This window comes from Epinephelus moara, chromosome 1, assembly GCF_006386435.1.
Source record: "Epinephelus moara isolate mb chromosome 1, YSFRI_EMoa_1.0, whole genome shotgun sequence".
In the NCBI taxonomy this organism is placed as follows: Eukaryota; Metazoa; Chordata; class Actinopteri; order Perciformes; family Serranidae; genus Epinephelus; species Epinephelus moara.
Genome location: NC_065506.1, coordinates 3392128 through 3405347, shown reverse-complemented (window position 1 = coordinate 3405347; position 13220 = coordinate 3392128). Strand labels below are relative to the sequence as shown.

Sequence of the window (13220 nt, the reverse complement as noted above, 5' to 3'; positions counted from 1 at the left end):
AATTAATTCATTGTTTATTTCATTTTTCATTGTTAAAAGTTAAGATATAACAGTATTATCAGTGATTGACAATGTGGTCTTGATCCGTTAGCCTGAGATCGATTACTCTGGTCTCCACCCACATACAAGGGGAATCGCGGTATTTTCCTCATTGCAGTAAACGTTACTGAGGAAACACCACTCTTAATCACTCTCGTGATTATTTCTCCCCGTATTCAGGTATGTTGCTGGTATTTCACTGCTAACTGTGTCGTGATAATTTTCTGACATGTTGAGAATGTTTTTGAGTGTTTATATGCAAATTTTGAGTAAGTTAAAGTAAAGTTTTGTCAAGTATGGTAACGAATGTGCGTGAGTAAAACCCCCGCGTGTTAGGAAGGTTCAACCTGTGGCTGCGCCGAGTGTGTATGTTATTCTGTGAACTTGCATGTCCACGGTAGAAATGTATTTTGCACAGTTGTTTACATATTGTTTATTTGATGACTATTGTGAGTTTTGTGAGAGCTTGCTGAGCTAAAACTGCATGTTATTTACCAGTGACAGTGAAAAGGATGAGAGTTATGTCTAAGAAATACATTTTTGTTGTGAGTGAAAAAGAATATGTAATGTACGCTACTGNGTGAGTTTTGTGAGAGCTTGCTGAGCTAAAACTGCATGTTATTTACCAGTGACAGTGAAAAGGATGAGAGTTATGTCTAAGAAATACATTTTTGTTGTGAGTGAAAAAGAATATGTAATGTACGCTACTGCATCTGACCTGTAGTGTAAATGTTTATTTGGAAATTGTATGTATGTATATATTTTCTAGCATTGCAGTAAACGTTGTTACTGAGGAAACACCACTCTTAATGACTCTCGTGATTATTTCTTCCCGTATTCAGGGGCGTAACATTTTGGAGGCACCACTGGGATTGCTCTTCAGATGTCCGGTGTCCACAGCCTGGCGGCCGAAGCCTGAAGCAGCTAAATCCTCCCCCACAAAACAACCCAGGCAGGTTATAGCGAGGAAGGTGTTGCTGTTCGAGGAGAGCTGGAAGCTGGTCGTTAAGTATGTTATCTGAGGCCAATCAGAGATCATCAGGGACTTTAAAGACCATCCAGTTTGGAGTCAGCCTGTGTACAGTAAGATTTCTCCTGTCCTGTCGACATGATGACGGCCTTGGGAGAGCTACAGGAAGAGGTAGCAGCTGAGTTACATAAGTTGACTAGAGACAATTTGCTCGAAGTCTGTGATTTTCTTGACATATCAGGAAAGCAAAGAGCAGATGTAAAAGGAAAGTCCCGCATATCACTAGTGACCCATGTAATGAAATATTTGGAAAGAGAAGAAGTGACGGAGTTAGAAGATGGTGGCATGTCTGAATGGTTGCTACTGAAAGCACAGAAACACAGGGAGAGATGGAGGAACAAAGAACTGTAAAGCAACATAAAGATGTGGAAATTGAGCAGCTCACTCCTGTTAATGCTACTGCTAATGAGTATCAGCCATGGTTCCTACCTACCATAAGCCCAAAAGTCAGCATGCAGCCCTCAGGTAATGCTCAGCCCCAGCAGCCAAGCCCATGCTGGCGCAAAGACTTCAAAATTTCGGGTCAAATAGGTGAACCAGGCCAGATAGATAGATAAATTGACATTTTCTAGCCTTGCTCATCAGATTGAGACTGGACTGAACAGAGGTTATCCTGAAATCAAAATAGTAGATGCTGTAATTAGAGCTATTTCTCCAGGCTCCCAGTTACGCAGCTACTTGGAAGGGAAACCCCACCTGACTCTCCCCACGCTCAGACGCATCCTGCGCTCCCACTTCCAAGAAAAGAGCGCCACAGATCTTTACAAGCAGCTAGCTTCTGAAGCACAGAACAGCAAAGAAACCCCCAGAGTTTCCTCATGCGAGTTTTGGATTTGAGGCAGAAAGTACTGTTTGCATTCCAAGAGTCAGAATCAGGGCTTCAGTATGATCCTGCTTTAGTCCAGCGCATGTGTTTACACACGTTACTCACTGGTCTCCAGAATGACAGACAAGCAGCCTCTTCTCCTAGATACTGAGACTTCAGATGAGCTTTTACTAGAGAGGATAAATGTTGCCTGTGCTAATGAGGCAGAGAGAAGAAACAAAAAGAAGTTAAGCACCCCACAATCAGCCACGAGTGTGAGTGTAGTGCAGTCAGAAGAGAATCCACCTGCAAAGGGCCCTGTGAAGGAAGCCAAAATAAAGGCTTCCCCTGAATTGTTCAAAGAGATACAAGAACTGAAGACAAGTGTAGCTTCTTTAAAGGGTCTCAGTGCAGAGATAGCCCAGATTAAAGAGACTCTACAGCAGGCTAGGTTTCAGCCACAGCCCTATGTTCCACCTGCAGTTAGGCCAGATAGAGACCCCCAGCTACATGTTTCACCACAGCAGCATTACAGCAGCTACAGTCAGCCCCAAATACCCGCTCCAATGCAGCCTCAGTATGGACCTACTCAGTACCCCAACCGATCTATCCATGCTCCACGGAGATGTTTTGTCTGCCAGCAGACAGGAGCAAATGAACGCTGCATGCACTGCTACCGATGTGGAAGTGGAGAACATTTTCAAGCTGAATGCAAAACCAGAGGAATCCAACCGTCTAGAGAGGCTCCTTTAAACAGGGAATGGTTACCACCACGGGACGGGTGTTAGCCATAACTGGCCAAGAGTCCCAGAAATGTGCAAATTGTGGCAGTGCGGACTCACCTGACAAATTGAAACAATGCTCATCCTGTAAAGAGACACTGTATTGTTTCAAAACATGTCAAAAACAAAATTGGACTGAACATAAGAGAAAGTGCACTCACCAGTCAAATACCAGTACAAAGTAAAGAGAAAAATGCTGACACTTTACCCCCCCAGCTCGAGTTAGCCGCCCCCACAGAGTTACCTCTCTAGTTGGCCGGCAGTCTTGTTGAATGTTACCTTAACGGCCACCAAATGCAAGCCCTATGGGACACGGGTTCTCAGGTGTCCATAATCGATGAAAGATGGAAAGAGGAATACTTACCAACCACAGAGCTGAGAGATGTCTCAGAGATCCTTGACTCACCTGCTGATCTGACATTGACTGCCACAAACGGAACTGAAATGCCGTACTTGGGATGGATTGAAACCACTTTCCGACTAGCCTCTGGAACTGACCAAACAATAGAGCTGATAATTCCTGTGCTTGTAATGAAAGGCTGGCAACTGTCTCATCCCATCATAGGCTTCAATGTTACTGAGCACATCCTGACAAAGACTGAAAAGACTTAACAGTACAGCACAGTGAGGTAAGCTTTCCCAAGTCTCAAAAGAAACAAGGTGAGAGTTTTTATACAGGCTGTTAGCGCAGAACAAGAAGATGAGTATGCAGTCAAAACCAAGGAAGAGGAGGTTGCAGTTTTAAAACACAGTAGCATCCAGGTTAACTGTGTAGCTGCACAGCCTTTTAAAGAGGACATGACCATGCTATTTCAGCCAGACCTGAACCCGCAGTGGCCAGATGGTCTTGAGTTTTATGACACCCTAGTCAGAGTCAGGAAAGGAAAGGTGTATTTCCAGTTATCATGATTGATGTTTCTAACCCAACTGACCATGACACTGTCTTACCAGGGCGCACCTTAATTGGCACAGTACAAACTATTATGTCAGTTCTGCCTGCCCAGGTCTTTCAGAAAGTTGCAACACCAGCCACAGTGAGTCACACCAGCACGAAACCCCCAAGTAATGCCAGTGAACAGTGGGATGCTCCTGTAGATTTAAGTCATCTTAGTGAGGATCAGAGACAAGTAGTGAAACAGATGCTTCGAGAAGAGTGTCATTCCTTCTCAAGGTCAGACAATGATATTGGCCGTATTGAAAAGTTGCAGATGAATTTCTCTCAAAGACACTGAACCAGTCAAATGCACCTACATTTCAGTACCTAGCCCCCTGTACCAGGAAATGAAAGGTTAACTCCACGACCTGATAGCACAGGGATGGGTTAGGAAGTCAAACTCCTCGTATTCCTCACCTGTTGTGTGTGTTCGGAAAAAAGACGGCACCCATCCTGACCGTCAGCCTATCCCGCGGGTCCAAGACATTATGGATAGTCTAGGTGGTAAGTCCTGGTTTTCTCTTTTAGATCAGGGAAAAGCTTACCACCAGGGATTCATGTCAGAGGAAAGCAGACCACTGACAGCGTTTGTGACACCGTGGGGGCTTTATGAGTGGATTCACATACCGTTTGGCCTCATGAATGCCCCTGCGGCCTTCCAACGTTGTATGGAGGAATGTTTGGAAGGGCTTCATGATGACATCTGTGTCCCTTATCTGGACGACACACTGGTTTTCAGTAAAACCTTTGACAACCATGTAAATGATGTATGTAAAGTGCTGCAACGCCTTAGAGAGTATGGCATCAAACTCAAGCTGAGTAAGTGTGATCTATTCAAACCTGAGGTCCGCTATCTGGGCAGAATAGTCTCTGAAGAGGGCAGTAGAGTAGATCCTGCTGACTTTGAAGCTGTAAGAGCACTAAAAGACATCAGACCTCAGACTGTGGGCCAACTCAGAAAAATGCTTGGTCTACTCACCTACTACAGACAGTACATCAAAGACTTTTCACGAAACGCCAGCTGTCTGTATGAGCTCCTAAAAACAGACTCGGGTGAAGCCCCTGACAACAACAGAAAAACAAAGACAGGGTTAAAGAAAATGAGCCATGTTGTGCCCTCAAACAAACTGATTATGTGGACAGACCAGCAGCAACAGGTACTTGAACAGCTGATTGACTGCCTGCTACACCCACCAGTATTAGCCTTCCCTGATTTCAGTCAGCCATTCATTGTACACACTGATGCATCACATCAAGGATTGGGAGTGGTACTGTATCAAAACCAAGATGGCAAACTCAGAGTCATTGCTTATGGCTCTCGCACATTAACGGCAGCTGAAAAGAGCTATCACCTCCATGCAGGCAAGCTAGAATTCTTGGTTTTAAAATGGGCGATCACTGACAAGTTCCACGATTATTTGTACTATTCTCCAACCTTTACTGTGTATAGTGATAACAACCCGCTCACATACATCCTGTCGACAGTAAAACTGAATGCAACCACTTCCAGGTGGGTTGCAGAGTTGGCTGATTTTCACTTTACAATTAAGTACAGGCCCGGAAACGAGAACAGTGACGCAGATGCTTTGTCCAGAATGCCATTGGATGTAGTCACTAATGAGAGAGTGTTCTGAGGAACTGTCATCAAACACCATCAGTGCTGCCACTCAAGCTGTTGAAGTACAGAAAGAATCACCTGCAACATGGTCACTCACAACTGTAGCTATGTCTGTCTCAGCTGAAGGTGAATCAGCCACCGCATCAATCAGCCCCATACCAAAGGAACAGTTAAGAGAAGCACAGAGATCCGATCCAGTTATCCGTCCTGTGTTAGAGTGTAAACTGTCTGGTTGTAAGCCACCAGTTAAGGAGTTGAGAGCGTTCAGTCCAAAAATAAAATGTCTGTTCAGAGAATGGGACAAATTGACAATAGACGATGATGGCATTCTGTACAGAAATACCACTGCCCGCAAGCAACTAGTCTTGCCAGAAAGATACAGAGGGAGGGTGTTAGAAGAGCTGCACAATAACATGGGACACCAAGGCGCTGATCGCACAGTATCCCTAGTACGTCACCGCTTCTTCTGGCTATATACACCACGTTCCAAATTATTATGCAAATTGTATTTAAGTGTCATAAAGATTAAATTTTTTGTTTTTCAATTANAGGAAAATCAGAGAAAAATATCATTTGCATAATAATTTGGAACGCGGTGTATGCAATCAGACATAGAGCACTATGTGACCAATGTCTGCACTTGTCTAAAACAGAAAAAGCCCTGCCATGACACAAGAGCCCCCTTGACAAATATCGTGACAACACAGCCATTTGAACTGATAAGCATTGATTTTCTCCATCTCGACCGATGCAAAGGCGGATACGAGTACATCCTTGTCATTGTTGATAATTTCACGCGTTTTGCCCAAGCATACGCCACCACATCAAAGTCAGGGAAGACTGCTGCTAACCTCATCTTCAATGACTTTTCTCTGAAGTTTGGTTTCCCCTCTCGCATCCATCATGACCAAGGAGGAGAATTCGAGAATCAGCTGTTCAGTCAGTTAAAGAAACTCAGTGGAGTGGCTGGGTCCAGAACAACGCCCTATCACCCGATGGGGAATGGTCAAGTGGAACGGATGAGCAGGACATTGTTGCAAATGCTTAAGACATTGACTGAGACACAGAAATCAAACTGGAAAGAGTCCCTGAACAAACTGATGTTGGAAGCATACGCCATCGCCAACCAAAATGCTCAAAAAGCTGCTGAAAGGAGTAAAAGGTACTATGACACAAAAGTGAGGAGTTCATTGTTACAGCCCGGTGAGCGCGTCTTGATTAAAAACCTGACACCCAGAGGAGGACCGGGTAAACTCAGGAACTATTGGGAGGACACAATTCACACAGTAGTGAGACAAATGGGCTCTGACCTGCCAATTTATGAAGTGAGACCAGAACAGGGTAAGGGATGCTCCAGAGTTTTACACAGAAACTTGCTAATGCCCTGTGATCACTTACCTTTTGAGACACAACCAGACTTGACAAAAGGAAACAGAAAGAGAGACCCCAGCTTGTGACTCAAACTCAGGAATCCGATGAGGACAGCGGCGATGAATATGAACTGCATTATGAGCCACTGCAGGCCCCCACAGTGCCAGCAGAAAGACATGAGAGATTTGAACACAGGCACCTACCAGCAGAGAGAGCTGAAACACCAGCTCCTATTGCACCACCAGCACAGCCTCCTGGAGGAGATCAGCTGGAGGAGTCCAGTGCACCTGCTGAAATTCTACCAGGTGAAGGAATAGATTTACCTGCAGGAAATTTGCCCAATGAACACTCACCCCCAGCCTCTCCCCCATCAAGTGCTGCTGCTGAACCTGAGGAGTTGTCCTACCAGCTGCCAAAAAGGGAGAGACACCCGCCAAAACGTATGACCTATGATCAGCTTGGCATTCCTTCCTGCTATAATGTCCAGCCAACACCCCAAATGCTACCCATCTACCCCACACCAGGACTGGTTCCATGGCTGCCACCTCTACAGCCATATTACTTCCAGCCCCCCTTCATGTATGGACTCCAGCAAGCATGAGCCTACTGCTCATACAGACTGTTGCCATGGACAATCCATACGGTTCATACAGACTGTTTTAATGGACAATTCATAGACTGTTTACACAGATCATTGTAATGAAAAACGAATAGACTGTTGAAAGACTGCTCATGCAGTCACCAGGCATGGACTGTAGCCTTATGCTTATGGACTGTTAACAGTCATTGAACTGTGACCTTTGACCTTTGTTCGAGTACAACTCAGAAGAAGATCTACATGTCAAATTAATTAGAGACTTAAAGAGAAAATTGTTTAATTTGTTTAATGTCGGGACGACATTCATTTTGTAGGGGAGTGTGTGACAAGTTAAATGATGATACATTAATGATCTGATAAGTTTAAAAAAGATTGCAATTTCATGGTCTGTAACAAGATTAAAATGCTGTGATGAGGTTTAAAAGATCATATGGTCATGAGAAACAATTCATAAGATGTGTTTTAAAATGGGTTAAAAACAGTAAAAACTCATGGTATGTTTACAAAGGGTTAAAACACTAAAAAGTCTCTTCAATTAATTCATTGTTTATTTCATTTTTCATTGTTAAAAGTTAAGATATAACAGTATTATCAGTGATTGACAATGTGGTCTTGATCCATTAGCCTGAGATCGATTACTCTGGTCTCCACCCACATACAAGGGGAATCGCGGTATTTTCCTCATTGCAGTAAACGTTACTGAGGAAACACCACTCTTAATCACTCTCGTGATTATTTCTCCCCGTATTCAGGTATGTTGCTGGTATTTCACTGCTAACTGTGTCATGATAATTTTCTGACATGTTGAGAATGTTTTTGAGTGTTTATATGCAAATTTTGAGTAAGTTAAAGTAAAGTTTTGTCAAGTATGGTAACGAATGTGCGTGAGTAAAACCCCCACGTGTTAGGAAGGTTCAACCTGTGGCTGCGCCGAGTGTGTATGTTATTCTGTGAACTTGCATGTCCACGGTAGAAATGTATTTTGCACAGTTGTTTACATATTGTTTATTTGATGACTATTGTGAGTTTTGTGAGAGCTTGCTGAGCTAAAACTGCATGTTATTTACCAGTGACAGTGAAAAGGATGAGAGTTATGTCTAAGAAATACATTTTTGTTGTGAGTGAAAAAGAATATGTAATGTACGCTACTGCATCTGACCTGTAGTGTAAATGTTTATTTGGAAATTGTATGTGTGTATATATTTTCTAGCATTGCAGTAAACATTGTTACTGAGGAAACACCACTCTTAATGACTCGTGATTATTTCTCCCCGTATTCAGGGGCATAACGTATACATATACATATACATATATATATATACATATACATATATATATATATACACATACATACATGTATGTATATATATATTCTACTTTGCTCACTAATTTAATTACCTACTTTACTCTGTTGACTATTGTCATTTGCAAATCAGCTGTAAATTGTATACGCTGCCTGTTAACTATATTTGTGCTTTGGCAACATATGTTAAATATCATCCCAATAAAGCCTGTTGAATTGAGTTGAACTGAGAGAAAGAAAGAGAAAGAGAGAGAGAGAGAAAGAAAGAGAGAGAGAGAGAGAGAGAGAGAGAGAGAGAGAGAGAGAGAGAGAGAGAGAGAGATTGATTTATAGATTTATAAATGAATAAAAATGATCACCTCCCAGTGGCTGAAGACCAGCTGTGGACTGGCCAATCCACTGGTCCTCTTGCGGATCTCATCTGCAAATCCAAAGCTCTCAGCCACAGGCAGAACAGCCTTGATGATGAACATGTCCGTTCCTTCCTTCATCTCTTCATGGAGGACGCGCCCCTCTCGCTTCCCAAGTACACCATATACCCGGCCTGGTATAGAAAGAGACACACCGTTGGGACACACCCAGTATATACAGCAGATGGAACAAAAACAATTTCCCCCCGGGGATTAATAAAGTATTCTGAATCTGAATCTGAATCTGAATCAGAAGAGGTGCTCAGATTTCTGGGAGAATGTTTTCAAGAAATAAGTTATCAGGTGAGGACAGTCTTAAAATGTATAGGAGGGCCCTCCGCAATGCCAGAGCAAACTATTACTCAGCATTAATAGAAGAAAATAAGAACAACCCCAGGTTTCTTTTCAGCACTGTAGTCAGGTTGACAAAGAGTCACAGCTCTACTGAGCCTTGTATTCCTTTAGCCCTCAGCAGAAATGATTTTATGAGCTTTTTTAATGACAAAATTCTAACTATTAGAGGCAAAATTCATGACCTCCTGTCCTCACACAGTACCGATCAGCCTTCAAACAAAGGGACCTTAAACACAGCTGTAAGAGAGATATATTTAGATTGCTTCTCTCCGATTACCCTTCAACAACTGACCTCAATGATTTCTTCATCTAAATCATTAACGTGTTTCTTAGACCCCATCCCAACTACGCTACTTAAAGAACTCTTACCTGTAATTAACACTTCTATATTAGACATGATCGACATTGATCAGTTTAAATCCTATTTATCCGATCAATTTCAGTTTGTTCATGTTCCAGGGATGCAAACAGGTGTATGGTCAAAAAAAGAGAGAGTTTGTCGAAGCGAAATTCTGAATACTGAAATACACGAACACTAATTTGGAAGAATATTGTGTATTCCAAAACAGAACAAATCCATTGAGCCATCATGACCATCTTGCGAGAGGTCCAAATCTTTATACATTTCTTCATGCTCTTTACATTGAACAAAGCGGCTAGATTGGCCTACTACAAATAACATGTCAGTTTCAAACTAAGAGCCATCTGAATATCCTGGAGCAAGTGCCCTTAAGTGTTGGATAATAGTTTTTACATCTTGACTGTATAATAAAAAAAAGAAAGAAAAGAAATTCTGAATATTAAAATACACTAACACTCAATTTCCCTCATTCTGCAAATGAACAAAGTAGAATGTTTCAGCAAAACTACCAAAACAGAGTGCAGTTCAACCTACATCTTTCCACAATTTATTTTTTATACCAGCTATAAGGTACTTGCTTACTCTGGAATTGATATAAAATGCAGATTTTTTATGGAATGTTTGCGTTGTTTGGCATGAAAATGACAACCTTAAAAATAGCCAGAGGCCACTGTATTAGTTAATCTGTCTATATATATGTAGCAGGGTGAGATGCTCATCCCTGCCCTTAATGAGAGAGTGTGCTTCCTTGCTCTCATCTCCACTTTGTAGCCAATCACCGCATGAGGGCACTCTATATGAGGAGGCTGTGTTCAGTCTGACTCTCTTGCTCGTTGGCTCCGAGACCGTCCACTTCCTGGTCGCCTCGCTTCCTTTCCCCGCTGCCACCTACGCAGGTAATGTAGCAGTAGCTGCCTGTACACATCTGGAAATTTGGCCGTTTGCCTCACAATTTAATTAGATGGTTTGTTTGTATGTAGCTTCCTGCATTGCTGTCCCGGGCTGACGCTAACGACGTGCGCCGTTCCCCTGAGCTGTCTGGCTGTCCTCCTCCCGCTGCTGCACAGCGCGAGCTCTCCTCCGCTCTCGCTCAGGTGATCAAACACCACCTGATCGGTAAGTCAGCCTGATGGCAATTGTTGTCGCTCTCAAGTTCAGCCTTAAGTGAGATTTTAGTTTGGTTTATTTGGGTGCAGGTACTACAAAACGGAGGCAGCGTTAAAGATCACTGCTGCTTTGCCTTGCTCTGCTTTGTGCCTCTCCTGACTTGCTCGTCTGCGGCTGCTGTTGCACGCTGCTTTGCGTCACTGGGCTTTGCTTGGTTTACTGTCTGCTGTGCCTGGCGCTAACTGCTTCGCCCTTCTTCGGTGGCGCATACCCAAGACGCTGAATAGAAGGCCCTTATTTTAGACCGGTTCCATACGCAACCGCTCTGGTCTTAAAGTGTGTGTGCGTGTGTGTGTGTGTGTGTGTGTGAACTGTGGGGTTCGCCCTCACCTAATCTGGTTTGGATCTCTGATTTTGTTATTTTGTTTTGTTACAATTTCTTTGAGTTTATTTATGGTCCCCAGAGGATTAAGTTTAATGCATTGTTTTGATTAAGTTGTATTGTGTTAACTTAATTTCTGTGGCTGGTGACCTTATTATTTCATTCCTGATTTTTGTGAACTTTGGATTTCTTTATGAATATCGATTTGTGGTATTTTGATTTATTTTGTTACTAACTGTTTTTTTTGGCAGTTTATATTTGTGTATTTGGGGGTTTTTTTTGAGGGGGGGGGGGGTTAATTTGTATAAGCTTTTGGCTGCCAACCTTACAAGTTTTGTTTATTTAAGGTTTGTTTTTGTTTTTTTTGGTTGTTTTTGTTTATGGTCATTTCTGAGTGCAACCCCATTAATTTTATTTCCCTCTTCCCCCTTCAGTTGCTGAGAGCCAAAGGTGGTGGTCCTGGTGTCCTGGGTGGTGGCTTCCCCTCTTTCTTTTGGTGTGCTGTGCGTCCCCTGGTCCTGGCTTTCCCTTCACTAAAGTGTGTGTGTGTGTGTGTGGCTGTCACGTGTGATTGGGGTGACCTTAATTTTGTTGGATCCCTCACACCCTTGTCGACCCATCTCCCTGCCAGTAAGCCTCAGTACTGAAAGGTCCCCCTTTCCTTACATCCCTGTGTGGACGGTGTGTCTAGTGTGTTTTAGCGACGTATTTTGTAATAAAGCATTGATTTTTCTAAACTTGGAAACACGTCTCCTGCCTCACTGTAGAGTGAACCTGAGTGCCTTATTTGGGGTTTTGTAGATCTAACTATCTCCTTGGGCGAAACTCCCAGGGTGGCGTTGTCTGGCTTGTCCTGGTTGACTAATTAATATTAATATTCACCATTAACTTGGTAACCTAAACTTCCCTCCATCTCTCCTGTTGCCACATATATATATATATATATATACATACATATATACTGTATATGTGTGTGTATATAGGATGCAGTATATGCATGGACTTATCAGCGTTTCATAAGCAACCAAAATTACTTTACAAATACATTATATTTACTGCCCTTGAACTCTACCAAACCAACTAGCCGACCAAAAATGTGGAAAGAATAAATGAATGAATGAAAATTAAAGTAAAGAAGTTGCATATAAGGAGCCATTTTACTTTCACTGTAACAGTGCTGGTATGCTGAACAAGATCTGAATGAAGAGTACATATTTCACACAGAATCTGAATCTGCACACTGCCTTTGAATCGTCCCCCTCTTGAAGTCCAATCTTTTAATCCTCTCTCTTTCTACAAATCTTTACTGTATTCTTTCCATATTTTGCCCACTTGTAAGCGAAATAGTTAAAGAACATCCATTAATCATGCAATTTAAATGTGAAAAGTCTCATTGACTGACCGTCACCTGTGTGTATACGGAGAAGGAGAGGGGCGGAGGAAGCGGAGCTGTGTAAACATCCTGTCCAACATACTATCATGCGTTTACATAACTTATTAGACGGATATATATAGAGAAAGGCGACGTTTAGAGAGCAAGCCCAAATAAGCAACTCCACTTTAGAAACAAGCCCAAAGTCACGGCTAATAAGCGGACCTGACAACCCTGCCCTATGCGTAGCGCTCTATGATCTCTGATCCAGTAGCACATCATCCAAATGAAAACAAGTGGTTCATGCTTGCATGCGCACTACACAGTTGTGTTGCACGCAGCATTGTCATCTGCTCATTTCATTTTTGTTAGTGGAATTATTAACCAGACTCTTCCACGTCCACGCCAAACCCCCCACCCCGGATCTACACGATTCCCAACAGTCACCCAAATTGACATGAAAAAAGCGAGAGTCTCTGAAAAGCGAGCTGTTTGCATCCCTGATGTTCATGATGAATCATCTTTGCGTACTAAAGTTTGTTTTGGAGTTCCACAAGGTTCTGTGCTCAGACCAATTCTATTGACTTTATATATGCTTCCCTTAGGTAACTTCAACTTCGGGCATACTTCAAGCGCAAAGTTAGTCCACTAAACAAGCTTTTTTTCCACAAAGACCGCCTCATATTGTTAGGATACATGTCAGAGAACATATAGAAAACGACATGTAAACGTGTTGTCTTACCTTACCGGTGTG

General features: G+C 42.7%; 1 protein-coding gene and 1 long non-coding RNA gene across 3 annotated transcripts in view; one reads left to right on the top strand and one right to left on the bottom strand.

The window, feature by feature from the left end:
* efl1 (elongation factor like GTPase 1) overlaps nucleotides 1-13220 on the bottom strand; it is a 275829-nt gene that overhangs the window by 23930 nt on the left and 238679 nt on the right. Inside the window, exon 21 of the mRNA XM_050041090.1 lies at nucleotides 8840-9024. Within this exon, the coding sequence (XP_049897047.1) occupies nucleotides 8840-9024 (185 nt within the window). The remainder of the gene's footprint in view (nucleotides 1-8839; nucleotides 9025-13220) is intronic.
* Nucleotides 147-11821, top strand: LOC126388725 (uncharacterized). Of its 2 annotated transcripts, none has more exons than XR_007569783.1 (4): nucleotides 147-219; nucleotides 10377-10501; nucleotides 10586-10721; nucleotides 11529-11821. It is a non-coding gene; the product is annotated as an uncharacterized LOC126388725 (long non-coding RNA). The 2 variants fall into 2 exon arrangements; XR_007569782.1 differs by lacking the exon at nucleotides 147-219 and adding an exon at nucleotides 7857-7929.